General features: G+C 53.2%; 7 protein-coding genes across 7 annotated transcripts; 2 read left to right on the top strand and 5 right to left on the bottom strand.

Annotated features, from left to right (window-relative positions):
• Window positions 1-1,140: 1,140 nt before the first annotated feature.
• BROUX77_001412 (uncharacterized protein) lies at window positions 1,141-5,644 on the bottom strand (the record flags this gene model as incomplete). The annotated part of the gene is made up of 3 exons (XM_073745839.1): window positions 1,141-1,916; window positions 1,999-5,214; window positions 5,302-5,644. The coding sequence occupies 3 exons, from the start codon at window positions 5,642-5,644 to the stop codon at window positions 1,141-1,143; spliced, it is 4,335 nt and encodes a 1,444-aa protein (XP_073609647.1).
• A 1,220-nt stretch (window positions 5,645-6,864) lies between these two features.
• Window positions 6,865-7,440, bottom strand: BROUX77_001411 (uncharacterized protein; the record flags this gene model as incomplete). The annotated part of the gene is made up of 1 exon (XM_073745838.1): window positions 6,865-7,440. The coding sequence occupies one exon, from the start codon at window positions 7,438-7,440 to the stop codon at window positions 6,865-6,867; it is 576 nt and encodes a 191-aa protein (XP_073609646.1).
• A 1,564-nt stretch (window positions 7,441-9,004) lies between these two features.
• On the top strand, window positions 9,005-10,345 carry BROUX77_001410 (uncharacterized protein; the record flags this gene model as incomplete). The annotated part of the gene is made up of 1 exon (XM_073745837.1): window positions 9,005-10,345. The coding sequence occupies one exon, from the start codon at window positions 9,005-9,007 to the stop codon at window positions 10,343-10,345; it is 1,341 nt and encodes a 446-aa protein (XP_073609645.1).
• A 255-nt stretch (window positions 10,346-10,600) lies between these two features.
• Window positions 10,601-11,268, bottom strand: BROUX77_001409 (uncharacterized protein; the record flags this gene model as incomplete). Its single annotated transcript, XM_073745836.1, has 2 exons — window positions 10,601-11,177; window positions 11,255-11,268. 2 exons carry the CDS (start codon window positions 11,266-11,268, stop codon window positions 10,601-10,603), a joined length of 591 nt encoding a protein of 196 aa, XP_073609644.1.
• Window positions 11,269-11,663: 395 nt separating this feature from the next.
• BROUX77_001408 (uncharacterized protein) lies at window positions 11,664-11,994 on the bottom strand (the record flags this gene model as incomplete). The annotated part of the gene is made up of 2 exons (XM_073745834.1): window positions 11,664-11,801; window positions 11,869-11,994. The coding sequence occupies 2 exons, from the start codon at window positions 11,992-11,994 to the stop codon at window positions 11,664-11,666; spliced, it is 264 nt and encodes an 87-aa protein (XP_073609643.1).
• Window positions 11,995-12,468: 474 nt separating this feature from the next.
• On the bottom strand, window positions 12,469-13,947 carry BROUX77_001407 (uncharacterized protein; the record flags this gene model as incomplete). The annotated part of the gene is made up of 1 exon (XM_073745833.1): window positions 12,469-13,947. One exon carries the CDS (start codon window positions 13,945-13,947, stop codon window positions 12,469-12,471), a length of 1,479 nt encoding a protein of 492 aa, XP_073609642.1.
• Window positions 13,948-18,958: 5,011 nt separating this feature from the next.
• Window positions 18,959-19,789, top strand: BROUX77_001406 (uncharacterized protein; the record flags this gene model as incomplete). The annotated part of the gene is made up of 1 exon (XM_073745832.1): window positions 18,959-19,789. The coding sequence occupies one exon, from the start codon at window positions 18,959-18,961 to the stop codon at window positions 19,787-19,789; it is 831 nt and encodes a 276-aa protein (XP_073609641.1).
• Between the last annotated feature and the right edge of the window lie 569 nt (window positions 19,790-20,358).

Genomic DNA, 20,358 nt, shown 5'->3' with positions numbered 1-20,358 from the left:
GAGACAGCGAGAAGGCAGAGGAAATAGTGGCAGGTGGCATGCCCTACAGACATGGGCGCCTCTGGTGTCCAAAAATAGAACTACACCAGAGAAAAGCCGGAGAGAATACCACCACTAACTGATCACCGTCATGGACTTGAGCCCATCATACCACCAGCCCGCCAAACCAAACATGCTCTCTGGCACTTAAGCGCCTGGAATGCAACTCCGCCTCCTCCCTCGCCGCTAAAACAGCACCAGCCGCTGAACCAAGCCAGAAGCAAAACAAAAAAAACCCTATAGACCATGTAGACCCTATGGCGCTTAATCCTTTCAAGTACCAATACCAAACCCTTATGTGTCATTAACCCTAGCATGCATCCTCGCCGGCCTCAAACACCATCGAGGATCGAGGTAATCCCCCCACCCCAGTGCATGCATGAAGTCGACATGAAACAAAGACAGCAAAAAACAAAATGGCAGGTCAACATGAAACAACGCCAGCCAGAGAAACAAACAACTACGGTGAGAAACAAAAAAAAAAAGAGGCGGTCGGGAGATTCTGCAGGCTATCAGCAACGGGGGCATGTACCCTCTCCGTTAGTCTATTATGATGGGGTACATGGATGTATGTCCTGTCCTCCGAGTCCTAGCTTCCTGCAGCCAGCACACGACGATCCCGTCCCATGTCAATGGAATAGGCCTGAAGGAAAAAAAGCATTGTGTGCAGAAGCTGAAACAACAAAAGCCATGGACCGCCCATCGGCGTCCAGACACGTGGAAAGGATTTTGTTTCAAGTCTGGGATCTCGGCCAGGAAGCCTAGAAGTCCATCTTCCCCCGCCCTGGTGCCGGTGCGCGCCGGGGGTTCTTCACATATGCACACGCCCTTTTTCCGTGACTCACGACTGCATGTGGATGTGAATGTGCATTTGCATAGTGAAGCTTAGTATCGCTGGCTTTAGAAACGTCGTCGTTTTCCGGCTGTGAACGTCCTTCTTTTGCTGCCTGACGATCGGAGCGTCGACGTGCATCAAGGCTTGCGGTTTCAGGAGAATCCACTGGGCGAACAGCAAAGCTGACTTGTCTCTGGCACTTCTGTTCGTGCCCATCCACCTGCCAGTTCAACTGTCATAATGAGACGTTGAGACTTGCTTACCTTTTAGCCTAACCAGAGCGATGAAGGGCCTGGCCCAGTCCCGGGTTCCGGCCCAAATAGGCCGTCTTCGTCATCGCTGCTGCCTTGGGACACTGCCTCTCCTTCACGCTTATCACCACCCGCATGCCCCCCCCATCTGGCCTTTTTGCCTCCCATGATATCACTTCGCATATGCTGCTCATCGCCGCCGGCCGCATCCGCTGCGCCGACTGCTATATCCACTATAGCTTCCCGCGGCGCCATCCGGATCTTTCTGATGGACCGCACCAGCGCGTTCATGCGCTCGCGTTCTTGAAGTACGATTGCACCGGCATAGTCCCGAATTGCCTTCTTGACTATGCGCGCATGTAGCTCCTGCCACCCCGCCAGTTCGCCCGCTACAACCTGCTGGCAATCGCGCAGCTCACGCCCTAGATTCAATAGCTCATCGCGCGACTTGTGCGCCTTGGCCTCGCGCTCGTCGTTTTCTCGATGCCACGCCTCGTCTAGAATGCCAAGAGGCCAACGTGTCGCTTTGCCAATGGAGTTGTAGTTGCGCTCCATTGCCCGCTGTGCCGACCGTATACGACTGACCAGTGCTGGTGGCCGGTCAAGCGCGCGTAAAAGCGCATCAATTGTGTTTTGGAGCGCTATGAATGTCGAGTGCAGAGTGAGGTTTGCGTTTCCTTCTAGCGGGGACATGGCTTTGACGTAGAGCTCGAAAGCCGCCTGATGTGAATCGGGAAGCCAGGGCACAGTTTTGAGTGTGCGCTGGAATAGAATAGTAGAGTCAGACAGATCTATATCCATAATGATTAGTTCGAGTATTCAACGACAAGACAAGAGGTTGCCCTTTTTTTTTCATAGCGAGTAAGCACTAACCTGCCGCTGCTACCACTACACCGTTAATCCTCCGTGTGGTGCTCCGTGTGCGGTGACTTATACCTCGAATGGATTCCCGCGCAAAGTCTACAAACGACTCTACTTCACGAACATCTTCAATTGGCTCCATTTCTTCCTTGATGCGTTCCGCCATCGTTGCTGCTTTGAGCTCCGACCTCACGGTCATCTGGTCAAGCTTGAGCTCTGGTACTAAGAAGAATTCCCACAGCATTTCATGCGTGGAAAAAGTGGGATGATGAAGCATCACCTGCAGAAACCAGTTTGCGCGTGTTTGGATGTCATGGAGAACTGCCCGAGACGGCTTAGAGTGCATCTGAAATGGAGACCGCAGTGCATTTACTGATGGAATCCACGACGAAGGATTCTCAAGAGCCAGGAGCTTTTCCAGAGTCTCAAACTCAGACAGCGACCGCCTGCATGTCGTAACTGTGTATGTCTTGCCTTCTGGCCCCGTAGCTGCTACATCTTGCGCTGGCGCTGCCGACTTGACCACGAGTCTGATGGTACCATCTTCAACAAAGAACCCTCGCACCACACCCGTTAGTCGCATATCCGGCCCAGGCTGCATTGAAAAGAGCGCGAGATCGTCTAATCGATTGCGCACCTCATCGTCTTTGGCCAACTCTACTGCCGTCATACCACGGAGCTCACGTGCAGCTACATCAACACGAGGCTCGGCGTACAGAACACGGATAGTTTCATACCGCCCGTATTTGCTTGCAACCATGAGCGGAGTGAATGCGCGGTCGTTTATAGCGTTCACATCAACATCGCACTGTGCCAGTATCCGACTAGTCATTTGTGCATCGTTGACAATGTGCAGCAGGGTGTTCCCACGGTTGTCCACATGATCCTCGATGTGCAGTGGCATACAATCACCTTGGTACTCCTGAGCCGCATTAAGCGCAGCAGCTACCATGGCACGATAGCTAGACTGGTCATATGATCTACAGATAGCGAACAACGGCGTTTGTCCGTTTGAATCCTTCTGATGCCATGAAAGCAGTGATGCCATGCGGGTAATGTGCAGCGGTGCGTGTATCAAGTAATGGCCAAAGCTGCGACCGCGGATATCCTGGAGAGCACAATACTGGAGTAATGTGGCATTATCAAAGCTTACCAGAATGTAATCCAACAGGACATCAATAGTCTCCGTATGACCGAGTTGTATTGTCGCGCTGAGTAAAGTCGTGTTTTCTATGTTCATATCCTGCAGGACAATATGAGGTGGGAAGTACTCGGACAATGAGAGAAGGTACCGGAGAATCTCGGGATGGGAGTTTTGAACCGCCATCATCAATATCGATTGGCCTAGGGAATCATGAGTCTGTGATATCCGCTCCACGGAAATATCTCCTTCCAAGGCACTAAGGATCGAAGTGTTCCCATCAATGGTCGCCATAGAATGATACGAAAACTCAGACTCGCTTGATAGGCTGCAAATGTCCATGACAACCTTCTTGGGCCGTTTTCGTATCTCTGGCTGGTCTTGATGAAGGGTTGGCCCAATATCATCGTCTTCCTCGCTTTCCACTTCCTCGTCCTCATCTTTGTTACTGGAGTTGTAATCATTATCCTCCAAGGATATAGACTCAGTAGAAAAAGGAAACACGTGGCCAAGATTAGAGCCACCGGAAAGGTTGTCATGGGACAACTGGCTTGTTACTGAAAAGTCGCCGACAGAAGATCCATGTCCGGACATTCCAGGAGCCATTGAGCCGGAAGCTAATGACTGTCTTCGACTGGCAACAAGATCATGATAGATGCTGTTGGTGCCGCTTGTCGAGGAATGTGGATGGGACGATGGTTCCATGAAAGCCCGGACAGCATCGCCATCCCCAGAGGAGACGGCGTCCCATAGCGCTTTGTTCCGTTGACTGGCCCTTCTTAATCCCGATGAGTCGATGGATAAATAGGCTAAAACTGCTTCGAAAGTACTAAGGGCGTATCCCATCTCACCTGTATCAATATCTTCCAGGTATATAAAGTTTCGTATGTACACGAGGCGGGCTTGTAGATTCTTGACCTGTGCACGAATAACTACGAACAGGAGCAAAGAAACTAAAGTGTCGGCATTGATAGTGATGATTGGTTTCTCTCCTTGGCTCTGGCTGCCGCCAACCTTGCTTGACTGAGTTAACGCAGTAGTCAGCTTCATGGTAGAGAGCAATAATCCAAGCATCTCTTGAGGTGACATTGCCGATGATATTTTGCGAAATTCTTCAACTGCGCGACCGAGTTGCTTAACAAGCTCATGCTTGGCCATTGCATCACCGCAAATGGAAATGCCCAACTGTGATACGTCAATGTGAGCCATTTGTCGGATCTTGGCTTCCAAAACTTTGTCATATGGGCGCTTCATTTTGCAAAGCCGTGGGAATATAACGTGGTGTAAATTCTCAGTAATATAGCGCTCAATGAGCTTGTCTACGTCGTTGAGCACAAGGGTTGTCGTGTTTTGAACCATTACTAGGCTCTGCTTGTCGACTGTTTGAAATATCTCAATGGCCGTTGAAATAGCAGTCTCGAGTGAAGCTCGCATCAAGTCTTCATCATCCTCGGCATAGTAGTCCTCCGTGACTGGTAGCATAACATCTGTCGAGGTACGAACATGGCCGTTGGCCTTCGGTGGCAAAGTTGCATTTTGTTTATCCGGTTTTGAGGTACGTCCGTTACTTTTTGTAGACGCATTGCTACTTGAGCGAGCGTGATTGACGGCCTGGACGAATTGGCTTTCTAGCTGAGGGTCGGGGATAGAATCAGAAGATGGTGGTGGAGGAAGCGGCTTCTCAAATACATTTCGGAATTCATTGGACAGTTGCTCCAAGCCGGGCTGCATGTGCTTAGCAATAGCTGGGAAATGGTTCAACAGCTCATGAAATAGCTTGATCTCCTTTTTGCGGGCAAAGTTGACGGCAGACGGGGTCAAAGAGGATACAGACTTGGCATCGGGATCGACCTCGTTCTCAGACGCCGCCATGGATGCCGTGAGCGCGCGAGCCGCTGCGCTCCGTTGCCGCGGGTTCAACTTGCGACCCATGCCCTCACGGAAAACGGCAGGGATTATGGGGATCTCCTGCCAGATTCCAAGTAGCGGCTGTGAGATGTAGTAAATGAGCCATTGTCGAGACTCGAAGGTGTCAGCGTACCAAAGGGTGTCATGGAGGATCTGAGCTTGGCTGGCTGTCTTGAAACCTAGAGTGTGTAGAGAAGGGGGTTAAGACAGAGGTCAGCTATGTTGGCGATCGCAAGCAATGAGGGGACCCTATGAAGCAGTCGCACCTTTATTTGTGTAGACAAAGCCTTCTCGGATGATGACGCTGCGATTGTTTAGAGTGGGGTATGATCGTGGCTTCCCTCGGGCCTCTCGTATGTTCTGTTGTAGTGAATCTTTGGGGTCTTTATCGCCGAGATTCACGCCTCCGGTCTGGATGCGCAGTACATGGCTAGCAAGAAAGTCCTCGGATGTGATGAAGTCTGCGATTGACGAGTTGGTGGTGACTTCGCGATACGTAAGGAGGTAGTCGGTCGTCGGGACCAATAGTATGTATGTGTTCGGATCGGAGCACTGCGAGGGGAGACTACTCTTGAAGAAAGCAGCAACAAACGGATTCAGCGGCTGCATGATGCCAGCGGGAAGTTGGCGACCTGGCAGTGCTACTAGCGACCTGGCCTTGGGAGTGCTGAGGGTTGTTTTGATGTTGAACGTGGATTTGGCTTTGCAGGAAGAAGCTGAAGAGACTCGGTGTGCTGAGAAATAAGCTTGGCGCAAAACTGGGGCTGTAGCCGCGGCGGGTTCGGGTCGATATTGAGGCACTTGTAATGCGGGATTCGAATCAGGACTAGGGCGTTGGTGATCGCAGAGACGAGACAGGGTAGTGATCGCAGACGGAGGATCATTAGACAGGCACAGGAGACTTGAGGCTCATCGGGGAGAGAGGGGGTTGACAAGACGCGACGAAGGCGGTTCTGGAGTAGAGTTAGAGTCGCAAGCGGCAGTTGAGGTGGTTCAGGGTGGGCTGTGTGTGTGATATGGGAGGGAGCCGTGGCGTGTTGTGCAGGCGTAAAGATGGTGCGTCAAAGAACGGAGACTGAAACGCACATGCATGAGAACAAAAACCAAAGTGAGCTAGGCAGAGCAACTTACTCACCTCGCGACGTTGAGCGGCAAAGCAAGCTGGAAATAGCAGAGGCTTCGGCGCAGAGCTTGGCGGTCTCGGGGACAGAGGAAACGCTCAATTTGGCGAACAGAACAGATAGCAAGCTACTGTTGTTATGGGTTGCGCATTCACCAGGCGGACGTCATAGAAGCATCGTCTAATGTTGACAGCCGGCAGGCAGTTTTCGATCCAAGCGGCGCAGAGCCGTAGCAACGCTTGATATAGGCGATGAGATCGTTTACGAGGGAGGGCTACGTGGTTTACAAGAAAAGAAAGGTTGACGTTGTCCGGATTTTCAGGTAGATTAGATTAGATATGATTGAGGCAAGACCCGATTTGAAAGAGAGGCAGTTACTATGTGATGATAGCTCCTGATTCCAAGTTGCTTGCTGGCGGAATTTGCCTGGCTTGTTGACTACCTTGGGTTTCTTATCGCCTTATCGCGGCTGTTTCATTGGTGGGGGCTTCACAGCATCCCACTTGTTCTAGGGCATATTAGGGTTTCAACGCTACCAATTGCAATGTATTTCGATGTATTGACAACCTCACAACTTCATTCTGATGGCACATGTGTACTCTATAAACAGGCTCCTCGGTTCTATCTGCGCTTGTATGACCATCACAGAGGACGCGCACGGTTCTCTCTTGCAGTTCTAGTATGCATAGCCCAATATCTACTGTGATTTCAAGCGATCTTTGCTGGGACGGGCGGGGGTGAGGCATCGCTTGCAGACACAACACTTCTGGGGCCCAACTCGACTTCGCCTGCGTGGCTGCTGGCGACAGTGCTGGGATCATGTTCGCTATATTCGGGAGGCGGCGAATTGGTATCGGCTTGGGAATCTTTGCGGCTGCAGGTGTTGCCAAGCCCCAAGCTTGCAGCGGCACCTGTAATTAGGGTGCCGATACGATGACAGAATTGTCGAACTGCGATGGGAAGAGGCCCGGCAGAAGAAGAAGAAGAAGCCGTGGGCTCTTTGGACTGGCCAATGTCTTTGGCAGCATGGGATGAATTTGCGCGGCGTTTCCGGCGGCGGATGAAGAGACACAATCCGATGGCAAATAGGGCCAGGACTAGAACCACAATGACGATGCCGGCAACTGCGGCGGGGCTGATCCCGGAGTCGGAGTCGTGGGCATTATCCCAAGGAAAATCGTCAAAGTCGTCACCAAAGTCGCTGTCATTATCGTCGAAATCATCGTCATCGTCATCGTCATCACGGCGGCGTAGGATGTGGTAGAAAAGGCCAAGTGACGGCATGGTCCTGGATGGGCGGGGTGGATGTGATTGTTGTTGTAGCAAAAGGCAAACAGCAATCTTGGAGATGCAAGGACAATGCGACCACGAGAAGAAACTGGGCATCTCCCGCAATAAAAGAAGGGCCGTACAGGCGCACAGCAGTCGGCCTGAGGGCGCAAGAGGGAGAAGTCGTGTCTCACATGGCTCAGCTACAGTGGCTTGCTTCTCTGAGCCTATGCAAGCACGCCGTGAAGCACCGGATCCCTAGACAGTACCACCATGTATGAAAACCGTGTGGATGTGCAGAAGAGCCAGGCCAGCTCCCAATATAGGCCGCATGTATAGGCTTGTACTATGTGCATATTGCTTAGAGAATTGCATTGCTCCCTTCAGCGCAGTGTATCTGTATGCAGTACAACGCTGCCACGCCATGGGACAGCCAGGCAGACAGAGAAAGCCAAGAGGTAGCTCGCTGGTCTGCAAGTCTACGAATGTATGTAGTTACATATAGACACACATATGTGAGACCTCTCTTGCGGCTTGGATGTCGCAGTCTGCACACAAGCCCGCTTCAACGTTGACATGATCTGTGGTGGGATGGCTAACCCTAATCCAGACGCCGCTCGGCCACGATGCCAGCAGCCAGGAGAGATCGACCCGGACCAGAACGACGACAAGTGTCTAGATGTAACTAACTAACCATGTAGAGTAGGTAGAAGTACCACATTTGCATGTATGTATGTGCATCTGTGTGTATTAATAGCTTCAACATATGTATGTATATATGCTTGAGTTGGTAATAGGGCCCTGGCGTTCCAGAAGGTCCAGAAGGTCCAGAAGACCCAGAAGACCCAGAAAACCCAGAAGTCACAGACTGCTCTGACTCATCAGCGCCAATGCAGGTCTAAGCCTTTGTACTCGCTTTTAAAGGCTTGAAGGAACATAGACCAGCCTGAGCCTGCATTGACACCAAGCGTGCAGAAAGCAAGGGCCAATGACGTCGGCTCCGGAGTGCAGCGAGCGAGGGCCACAGCAAAGCGCTACAGAGAGCGTTGTCGGCTGGTTTGCTGACTGATGGTGCCCCGGCTTTAAGTGCTGCTCAGTTGTTCAGCGATAGCCAGCAGACTGGCTACAGAGACCTGTCACAATTCCGGGTCCATAAGCCCAGCCCAGCCCAGCCAGCCAATACAGCTCCTTGATACCCAGACGCCCGCGTCACCTAACTCTTAGGCTCCTACTGACTGCAACATAACGCTCAGTCACTGAGCTGGGCGCTCTCTCTCTCCCCACCTACGCCGCCAACCCGGCCCAGAGCTCAGAGCCCAGAGCACGAGGTGCCCTTTCGTTTGGGACGACCAGCGCTTCCAACGCCCGGGAGTTACTACCTGTACATAGCTACCTGTATCAAAAGACTCGCCCAAGCGCGAGAGCGTGGTGCAGCCACCCGTGCGTTGCTTGCTTCTATTTCTCCGCCTTCCGCTCTTTGCTTCCGTTTATATTCTTTCGGGTGCCGCTCTGCACCTCCGTCTGAGCCTCTACAAGCCACTCATCCATCCGTCAATCCAAAAACCCACCGGTGCAAATCATGGGCGGAAGAGCCTTTCCTGATCTGTGGACTCCCCGCATGCCCGCGGCCGTGTATCACCACGTCCGCGCCCAACTCCACTCGCAGCTCGGAGCCGTTTTTGCAGATCTGGGCACGCCCGTTGAAGGGCCAGGCAAAACCGACTTTGGCGATGTCGACATTCTGGTGGCTAGTCCGCGAGACCCTACGCCCTCCATGATAGCGCTATTCAAGGTAATCGAGAAGACGCTTCAACCCATTGCGACCAATGTGGCTCTTGCCGACTCCTCCATCAACCTCGCTATTCCGTGGCCAACCGAGTTTCCGGCTCCTGAACAGCCTCCAGCTGCTGCCCCCATTGCTGAGACCTTGCGAGAGTCGGCCCTGGCCTCTGTGTCCTCTCCGGAACGCGAGCAGTGCTCAGTCTTTATTCAGGTTGACATTCACATCTACAACTCCACTGAAAGCTGGAAGTGGGCTCTCTTTCGCCACTCACATGGCGACTTTTGGGCCATGCTTGGAACCATTGTACGCCCGTTTGGCTTGTCTGCCGGCGATACAGCCCTCTATCTACGCATCACCGAGATTGAAAAGTTTGACCGCAAGCGCGGTAGAATCTTTATCACCGACGAGCCAGACGCTGTGCTCAAGTTTCTTGGACTGGAAAGCAAAGGCTCGTTCTGGGAGGGTCCGGCAGACTCGGATGAAGCCCTGTTCGAGTATGTAGCCACCAGCCCGCTGTTCTATGTCAGCCCAAACAACGATTCAGCCAAGGACCAGGAAGCCCTTTCTAGCAAGCATCAAAAGCGCGCAAAAAGCCGGCCCTGTTATAACAAGTGGCTCACCGAGTTCTTTCCTCGTTGCCGCGAGCAGGGGCGGTTCACGACGCCGCGTGTGACCAAGGAGCAGATCCAAAAGACTCTCTATGACACATTAGGAGACGACCTCCGGAGAGAATATGAGACTACCCGAGACAACTTCCTGGACGAACAAGCCGCCAACAAGTGGGCCAGAACGATACGTTCCTTTTTCAAATCACAGAACCTGCCAAGCGCATTCATCTACGGGTCACTAGTCAAGGCCTTCAAGCAGATTCTTCTGCATCGTGATCCGACCTACGAGTCCGTCGGCGCTGTGTTTCCAGATACACTCAAAGGCCCCAAGTGGGAGTGGGACGAGTCAGTGGTTGTCAACTTTATCCAAGCCACGCAAGATGGAGTGTTGCAAGAAATCCAGCGAGTCGCTGCCCTGAAACGTGCGGTGGCTTTGGCCAAGGCCGAGGCTCGGAAAAAGGCGGAAGCGGAAACGACAGAGAGGCTTGACGGAGAAGAGGAAGAGGCTGAAGCCAGCAGTCCGGACTAGAAAACAAGGAGCGCATATAAAGTAGACGTTGTAATAAAATGAGCTGGGGGTTTGATGCCAACAGTTGCAGCATGCATCGGTGTGGCCTGGTTAATTAAGTTGGTTCTTCAGCATGGCTTAATCTTGTGACACCCAGATCCTCTTCAGATGTTGTGACTCCCCAACAAATCTGTGCCTGTATTAGCCCATGCATCGGCCAGCTACCCTTTGCTAAGCCCCAAACTCCAAGTATTTCTCCCAATCAGGTAGAGGTTTCTAGTTGATCGCCATGTTCCACAGTCCGTCACCCAAGAAGTGCGACTCTTCGACCACCGGTCCTTTGCCCTTCTCCTTGACCTCCTCCGTACCAGCCACCAGGATTCCGACCGCGCACGCCGTCTCCTTGCCTTCGGCCATGATTACCACAGGCTCGCCCTTTTCCAACTCACGCGTCCAGCTACCATCCTCGGCTCTCTCAGGTCCGTCGAGGGGACTCGGCAGTCTACCGCCAACACTAGTCAAGCCGGGTGCCATCAGCGTCGCACCCGACAGCACAAACCGGATCGCGCCGCGGTCTATGCGAAGAGACGGGAAGGCGTTAGGAAAGCGGTGCACCAAGCGCAGATGCGGCAGCAGAATTGCTGGGCCGGGCAAGTCGGGCTGGAAGAAGAGCGGCTCGCCGTCCAACACGTACAGCATGGCGCGGTCGGGCAGCTTGATGCTCTCCAGCGCGCCCTTCTTGGGCATGATGGCGTCGCCGTAGGGCGCCAACAGGGGATATGTGGACAGAAGCGACTGGCGGAGGCCGCGTTGCACAGAAGACTTGAGCTTCTGCCTTGGCGCCGGGGAGATGCTAAAGGGAAGAACAGGTGGTCTATTAGCAAGTATTCCCGAGAACAGGCAGCGAGGGCTCAGGGGCGGTTGCTATACTCTTTCTTGAACATTATGACGGCAAATTGGGTGAGACTTTGGAGCTGATCCAGGGGGAATATATTCAAAGACTGGGAAAAGTTCGACCGAGGACGCTGTGAAAAGAGGCGCGTGCTGCTACGGCGTGAACAAGGCTGAGGAGAGGAAGGAAGTGACGTCGGCAGAAAAATTAGCCCCGCGTTCTCGATTGGGAAGGCGGGGTTTTTTTTCTAGAACCAAGCTCCTTCCTTTACCAAAGCTTCAGACAAAGCTACACCACCAACTACATAGAAATAAATACATACAGGAGCATAGTGAAGAAGGTCAACGAGTGAATAAGTAGCGATTTAGTTGCTTGTATTAATTCATTATAGACACCACGGATACTGCGAAGCGCACATTGTCCTTTCCAACCAGCTCGCTGCTTGGCTTAGCCGTAGTACACATTGCGCACGGTGCCGTCGCCGTCCAGCATGACATTCAGGCGGCCCGGGTTCAGATCGCGCGTCATGTTCTGCCCCTGCTGGATGATGCGGTGCTGCTCGGGCAGGTCTGCAACGGCAAAAGTCTAGGAGGAGGCGTTAGTGCAAAGGCTTCGATGCAAATAAATGACAGTGTAGCGACGGCAAACTCACGAGTTCATCTGACTTCCCGTCCGTGTTGAGGGTCTTGCCCATCAGGCGTGACTGCCACGCATCCTGAGAGTTTTCGCCGCTCTGAGCAGTGGCATTATTCTCAAGTCCGGGAACGAGGAGAGGCATTTTGGGCGCTGGATTTGATGTGGGTGGTGGGTGTATCCGTGAAAGTGAAAAAGTGTTGATGTCAAGGCCTGGAGGGTGAGATGCGATGAAATAGGCAACGCTCTTTGGAAATGTGAGGGCTTTTTAGAACAAGTAGTTGAAGAAGAAAAAAAGAAAAGGTCCAGCTTCGTCTCATGACTGGCCTTTTGTCTCTCGCATCAACGGCTGTTTTTGGAAATGTCATAAGCACCGTTTACATCGAGACATCATTGGGGTTAGGGTTAATAGGCAAAAACAGTCCAATCACGTACAATCTAAGAATCCTGCACTCCGAGAAACGCCAAAAACTATCCTGCAAACAGCCAAAAAAAAAAAAAAAAAAGCCCAGCACAAATTCAAATGTAGAACCCATAAACACCCAAAAGCAGAAAAGCCCCGAAAAGAATGAAAGAAGAACACCGGATCCAAGCCTGTATCAAATGCAACCCACCCAAATCAGCCAACAATGCGCCGAGTCCACTGCGTATATCGCCCATCTGCTAACAAGACCGCCATGGATGGTGCCGGAATCGTGATGACAATCTCATACAGATTCGACTCCTTTCGCGCCGGCAATATGAGCGATCCCACCAAGTTCCAGTCCGGCTGCGGCCGCCGGAGCGCATCGGCCTTGGTAACGTGGCCGTTGCCTAGCAGATCCCATTCGCAATCGGCGCCAAAGTCGCGCCACGTGTTGAAGGCGAGATCCTCGCGGACACGCGCGTCAAACGACAGCATGATGTTGCGCGGATCGTCGACGTGGTCAGCCAGCTGCAGCCGCGCCCGCACAAAGGCCTCGTCCAGACTGATGGCCGCGTTGATGCCGGCTGCCACATTGGCCAGAACGGCCATGTCGTCGGTCGCTTCGACCAGCTGAGGCACGGGAATTGTGGTGCGTGCCAGCATTACGGCATTGCCGGTATACCCGTGGTTCGCATCCCGAAAAGTGCGGTAGGCCCAGTTGACAGGGTTTATGAGTGCTCCAGAGCGCATTTCGTCGCTGCCACTGCCAGAAACCGGCGGCTCAATGTGTGCTTCGCCTGCACGCCGCGCGTTGGCAGTGTGTACCCAGGTCAGCGCAGCAAGGGCAACGTATGCTGAGGGGAAGGCATCGCCAGCGGCGGCGGCAGCGGCTGATTCAGGGCTGTCGCTGGGGTCAAGGTGGCAGCGGATGGCGGTGCGCAGCTGGTCAACGCTGGCCTTGTCAAAAACAAATGTGCGACCGGTCTTGGGGTAGTTGTCGGGTGATATCCCGCCCGAGCCAACAATGGAGTTGTTTGGGCCAAGGAGTTTAGGCTCATAAATGTACTCAGGACATGTCTGGAAGAGCTGGTCGGAGGATTGCGGAGAGTTGCAAGCATCGCGGAAACCGGTGAACGAGAGATCGCGGTCCTGGATAGTGGTGGAGATTGGCGAAGCGCAACATGATTGCTTCGCAAAATCTACTACAAATCTCCCCATGGCATCACCGTCGCCAAAGGTGTGATGGAAGAAGAGGGAGAGGATGAGTCCGCCGTTGACGAAAAACGCACGGACTACTATGACCGGGACACCGTCTCCTTCGCCGAAATAGTCGCGGATAGTGCCGTCGATGCAGTAGCGCGGATGTACAGTGGCATGGGCCGGGAAGCCTTGCTGGCAGAACTGCCTATAAGTCATGCCGAAACTCTTGCTTTCGTCGTGCACTTCAAGCGGAATGTCGTACTCGGCGGCCTCGTGCATATAGGCCCAGCCCTGCTTCGGCCCCAGAAACAAGCGGCTGGCATAAAAGGACTTTGCGCAGGACAACAGAGCAAGCGTCGACCTTAGCTGGGACACAATGGCGTCACGGGAGGTTTCGGGACTAAGAGCGAAGCAAATGGCGAGCCGCACATGGACACGGCTTGCGGCCTGGTCCCATGCTGATAGGCAGTAGGGTTTATTTGAAGACGGCATGGCCAACGGGAGGAAGGAAAGGAGAGGGAGGAGGCGGAAGGGGTCAGGGGAGAAGGAGGGGAAGAGAGGGCTTGATAATAGCGTATTGCACTACTTGTAGACAAGCCAGGAAGTGAATCGAAAGAGTGTGTTAGTTGGCTAGTTGGTAGAAACAGGACAAGAGATGGGACGGGGTGACAGGGAGAAAAGACCAGCTCAGGAAGTTTATATCCAAGTCGGAGAAACAAAGACAGAGAGAGGCCCCGTATAAAAGACAAAAGTAGGAAATCGAGGACATGGAAACAAAGCCACAGAGACACCGCGGATGCTACCAAATGTTGCTCAATGCCGGCCGATATATGATTTCCTTTTTTTTTGGCCGTCTTTATAGGAGCCTCAGCTTGATCTCCCTTGGAGGTGAAAGGAGGAGTCTGCTCTGCATGTCTCCCCCCCGGGGGGGGGAATTAAATATTTTTTTTTGCAGGGCCTGTCACTGTAAGCGACTAGGTTCAGATCCAGGCTCTCAAGCTCGGGCTTGGGCTCAGGTGTCCTGTCCTGTCCGGATGTCCAGGCCCTGTTCCACGTCGGTGTGAGCTGTCATATGGTAGCCAGGCCAAGGCTATCAGGGACTGGGACCGAGAGAAGCCGTGAGCAAAGAAGATGAACAGACCAACCCAACAGTACGAGTACCAGGAAGCAAGTGATGGTGGAGGACTCGGTGCTTGTGCACATATAACTAGACAGCCATGTGTGTACACTTGTTTTATATTGCTTGTCATTCATTCCAGGGTGCCCTCTCTCTGCATGTCTTAGCCTACATCTCTTAGACGTCAACCTTGCCCACCAAAACCACACCACATCTACATGTTAGTATAGTCTTCTTGGCTGTTCTCCTGCTTCTTCTGACTTGGTAGTTAGTCCCTTGCATAAATGAATGCATGAAATATATCCTCTCCTGTTTATCCAGTCCTTCCAACACCACTCCACTCTGCACTCGCTACTAACAAGGGCAGGCTGATGAATGAGCGGCCGGGACGGGGGGAGGAGGAGGGGCCACTATGGATGGAGAAAAGAACAACTGGAAAATATAAAAAGAATATACAGAAAAAAATATAGGAAAAAAAATCTGTGACCCTGTCCGTGTAGTCAAGGTGAGGTGGCATTGAGATCCAAGTCGGAAATAAACAACGAGAAAAAAACTGATGAGTCCTACCTGACCCCCTCTCTCTCTTGGAGCGGAAGCTGGGTTCCGGGGCCTACGAGTAGATCCTGTTGGCTGTTCATCTTGGCGCCTCTTCCACGACAATCAGCTCGAAAGGAGAACACAGAAGGAGTCGAGCGAGAGGAGGAGAAAGAGAAAAGAACAAGAGATGCGATGCTGGAGATCACTCTCATGGTCGGTGTCGTGAACTATATGCATGTACAAAAGGTATAGAGGCCTGTGGTTCTTCTAGCCTCCCCCCCCCCGCCTCTCCCCTCCTTAGTCTGTTCCATGCAGTAGAACCGGCTTGAGGCATGATATTCACTCATTCCGCCTCTTCCCTTGTCTTCTATGTGTCGCTTGTCATCCTGCTCTCTTGGCTGGCTCGCCCCGTGGCGAGACTTGTTTCCAGACACGGAGTGTGTCGAGGGGAGGGGCAGAATGGGTATAGGTACAGCAGCATCTTGTATCTTGTATCTTGTATCTTGTAGGCATGTATATATGTACATATATGAGCAGTTGATTGCTGGTCTGGACCAAGTGCTTCTCTTGGCCTCTCCGACTTTTCATAGGCGGCATTATCCAGCAGTCAGTCTCTCTTGTTCTTCCTGGATCTCGTATGGTGGCTGGTGTGACTGGTCTACTTGGATATCAGGCAGTCGGCGCTTCTATGCTGGGCTCTGGACCTGGTCTAATACGGGCGGGTATATTTGTAGGTTTGCACAGACTTGCATTGTCTTCATTGTTCTCGGTCAACAAACGTTTGCACAACAAATATGCCGATCATGAATCCCATTTATTCAGCTCAGTCACCTCGGTCAAACGTGTTGAGCGAGAAGAGGCTACAAGGATAGGGGCAAGGGCCAGGGCCGAGAGACTAGAACATGGTTGACTTTAAGAAGCCTGATTTTGCGACCCATGAAGCCTGTGAGACGGAAGACTTGAGCCATCTTTCCGTCGAATTAGCAGTTAGCGAGCAGAGACATTCTAGTGATTTGTTTGAAAGGAAAAGGACAGGGTACACCCGGTCGTCGCCAGGGTTAACGCTTATTTAAAATCTTGCAGGTCAAGGCCAGGCAAGGCAAGGCAAGGCTAAGGCCAAGAACACCGAGCTCCTTGTACCAGCACTCATGGGGCAAAGGTCTGGAGATGAAGCAGCACTAGCCGGCTTGAGATATCAGATCTCGACGACTGGCCGAGAGATGTCGATTCGCACCAGCAAGTACGTGCTAACTACCCGCAACTACGAGTAACTATGGCCAAGTTGTCTCAGGCCGTGCTCAAAGTTCAGCCAAAGCACGCCCAGACCTGGACCAGAAAACACTCACAGGCGGCTGGGCGGAAGGAAGGAAAAGAAAGACTTGCATATGAGAGAGCACTCACGTGTACAGAGCCCAACTCTGGAAAAGAGACACATGCAGGCCATCACAAAGCCGTGGCGGGCGATCGGCAGGCAGCACAGGGCAGTCAAAGGACAGTAAGGAGGCAGTAGGAGGTAGTAATTAGCTGAGCAGTCGGTGGACTACAGCTTGAATACATGTGTAGTTTCAGTTAACTAGTTGTATGTAGTTATGTATGTACATATGATAGTTGTACAGACAATATATGCACTTGCGTGACTATGCAGATATCAACACGCCCGAGGCCAAGTTAGGAAGAGTCTGTCCATGCTGGTGCTGCTGGTGGCCTCAATATCAATGTTGGATTGCTTTTTCTGGGCTTCTAGACCCAGAGTCCCAGAGTCAACCTTGAGACAGACTGGAGAATAGCGGGAACCGCCGTACCTTATTGACGGCCGGTGTGGCAACAGTCCTAGGGCGGCGAGATGAAGGTCGGGTATGTATGTACACTTGTACCCATTTGGCCGAGTGAGGGTAGAGCCTGTATTTGTATTCTCTGTATTGCATGCAATGTAACACTTGAATCTCCACTCGCAGGTTTCATGAGATGTCGTGTGGTGGCTGAACCAGGTTAACAAATGTGACGATCAGCAGTGTACAAGTACATATATAGAGACATACAGACAGACATTGTACATGTGTGCAGGCATGTAGTACTCAGGCTTGGGCTGCGAAGATCAGATTACATCACGGTACATATCTGGCTGGTCGGACGGACGAGTCGAGTGTGGTCAATCAAGAACACGGGCAGGGCAGACAAGCCCCCCCATGCGTCAAGATCCAAAGACGCCAGCTGGTGAGGCACGTAGGGTCAAGTCCTGATAACGCAGCCAAACCGGATGGAGGAGTCCGGAGACAGAGGGAGAGCGTGATGTTGCAGCGGGACAGCTACAAGTACATACATACAGACAGACATACATATGTGTGTGTATGTATGTACATGCTAGTATTTATGCACTGGTGCTGGTGTGTCCCGAGTATGGATAGAGAGTGTGTTGCCGGCTGGAGTGTAGCAGTAGTATTCTGCAAGTGCAAGTAAACAAGCATAGACACACTACATAACCATCTGGCTTGTCTCCAAGATACACAAATGCCGTTCTCTCTCACTCCCGCCACAGTTACGTCACACGTTGCCCGGCTGGCTTGACATTGGCCAAACCACGCACGCGGCCTTGACGGCGCAGCATGGAATGTGGTGGTACAGGTTGGATTGGCTATTGGCAGCAGCGGCTTTATACTGTGCAGAGTCCCAGCCGCAGCCGCAGCCACAGACGCAGACGCAGACGCAGACGCAGGCCCTGCTATCGGCGTACAAGGGCTCTCCTTGTTGCGCCACCACTCGCTCTTGCTGGCCAAGCAAGTCAGCCTCGGGGCGCTGTGGCCCTGTTGCTGTCTGTCTGCCTGTCTCTAGGGTTATGCATCGTCAGTCGCCCGCATAAATGCCCGCATAGCCGCACCTCGAAACGTCACGCAGCCGGCGTGTTTTCTGTGCCGCTGCGGAGGCGCTCGGTGCCCGGGAGACAGCGCAGTATATGCCTTGCACACCATTCCCCTCAGCCAGAGACACAAGGAGAACCTGATCAGTGTCTGGGAAGCCAGTCGCGCAGAATCCAATACCAAGCATTGGTCTCGGCGTGCATCATGCCATAAACGTCTACATACTTGGGCCAGTATGGGCGTGCGTGCGGGCAGCATGGATTCCCGCCAAAGCTCCTCGAGCTCGATGGCTGCTGGCCTGTGCTTTACGCTTGGTAGAACTACACACGTTCACACACTCACACACACGCGGTAGAAGAGGTAGAGCGCAGTGTGGAGGACTGACGGGGCTACAGGTGTCCATGTAACTATGTAACTAACTAGTCAACTGTGCATGTACAGATTGTACACGCGTACCTGTGGCTCCCCCTCCTCCTCCTCCCCCCATCCTCTCCACCAGCTGAGCCACAGCCATCAATTACTGGCAGTGAGGCGGTGCTTTGTGCATTGCGGCCTGCTCCTAGTCCAAGTTATAGTGGCAGCCCCCTAGACCCTACCGCTAACAGTGCACCCGCCGCTATCGTTCCAGGCCGTCAGGGGCTAGCTGGCTGCCTGTGCCATGAGCTTGCTTCTAGAAGACATACACCACCAGAACCCAGAACCGCCTGCCCCAATTCCCGCACTCCTGTAAAATCTACTACATGCCTAACAGCTCTCCCTTTTGGTACACACACGTACGCCACGCACACACAAACACTTGGCCAAACCCTCGTTTTTTTTCCTCTCTTCGTCTTCTTTATCATCTCCATCTTTCTCCTCGACTTTGCTGCATCTAGCCAGCTCACCTCGTCCGGCCCCCAAAATTCAAGCTTTTCCGCTATCTATCGCCCCCAAAAAAAGGCACGCCTTGACTTTGCCCTCGACCATTCCGCTCCTGTCTCTGCCCCCTTCCGCCATGGCTCGCCCATCTCTCCTCCTGCTGGCGGCTCTCCTCTCGCCCATTCCCGCCGCTGCCGCCGCCAGCGTGGCCCGCATAGACTGCTCCGATGCCGCGGCCGCCGTAGACGCGCGCTCATCCATCATCACATGTGCCGACAGCTCCGTCGACGCCTGTCTGGGCCGTCTCGATACTATTGGCTCAGATGAGGTCATACAAGAGTGTTTCAGCAGCTCTGACTGCACGTCGGTGGTCGACGAGTCAGCAATCGACGCCTCGCTGACGTGCTATCTGTACAAAATGACCGAGGACGCTGCCGATGCCGCTACCCCTGAGCTGCGGATGCGTCGCCGTCGCCCCGCCCCCGTGGCCAAGACCACCGAGAGCAGCGCCTCGTCCACCGCAGCCCCTGAGTCGACCGCCATGGCCGACATGGGCTACCTGCTGCTGGCCCGCGACACGCTCACGTACGACGCCAACTGCAGCTCGGCCACGTCGTTCCGGAGCAAAGTGTGCGAGACGACGTCGGGCACGTCGTCGTGCTCGACCGCCACCATCACCACGGCCAAGTGCATGGACGGCTACCTGTGCAAGACGGGCGGCTGCATGGAGCTCGACGACTCCATGGACACGGCCGGCATCATTGTCGCCATCTGCTTCGCCTCGTTCATCGCCATCTCCGCCGGCCTCATCTGCTTCTACTGCTGCCGCGAGCGCTCGCACGAAAAGAAGATTGCCGCCCGCGCCGAGGCCGAGGCCATTGCCAAGGCCGCTGCCATGGACCGCAAAAAGGCCGACCGCCAGCCGCTGATGAGCGACCAGTCGAACCCGTTCCAAGACCAGCAATAAGCCCGTGCTGCCCCTGAGAGGAGGCCGGCTCAAGGCTGATCTCCCTCTTTCTCCTCCTCACGGCCACCCGCTGCGAGGACAGGCAGGCAAGCGATATGTGTGTGGCTGACGCATGGGTAGCAGCAGTGCTGCGGGGCTTCGCTTTTACTCCTCACCGACAACTGTGTTGGCACGTGTTGCTTGGTGTTGACGTAAACGAAGCAATGGTTTCTTTTTTTTCACTTCTACAGGTTGCTTCGGGTCCTTAAGATTTAGCAAGCTTTTTCACATTCTTTCTTACTTCTTTTCATCTTACTTGATCTATCGTGGATTTCTTGGGTAAATATCCTGCGTTTCTTTTTTTTACTTGGTGCCATCACCAATGTTACTTGTCCTGGAGTTGGGTTTGTCTTTTTTTTTTACTTTTACCTCTTCGTTCAACCCCCTCGATACATACACACACAATATTCATTCTCCTCCCTCTCCCCCTCTCCCGTACTCCATTCAATACAGCCCACCCCGCCCGTGCCCTCTGCCGGCCGGCCGGGCCTGGGTTTTCGTGCCCAATGCTTCTCTCCCCCTCTCTTCTT

The sequence above is a fragment of the Berkeleyomyces rouxiae genome (assembly GCF_048999995.1).
Source record: "Berkeleyomyces rouxiae strain 22BRR77 chromosome Unknown BrBRR77_ptg000001l, whole genome shotgun sequence".
In the NCBI taxonomy this organism is placed as follows: Eukaryota; Fungi; Ascomycota; class Sordariomycetes; order Microascales; family Ceratocystidaceae; genus Berkeleyomyces; species Berkeleyomyces rouxiae.
The sequence above is the reverse complement of the archived record's forward strand: the minus strand, read 5'-3'. Positions and strand labels throughout refer to the sequence as shown.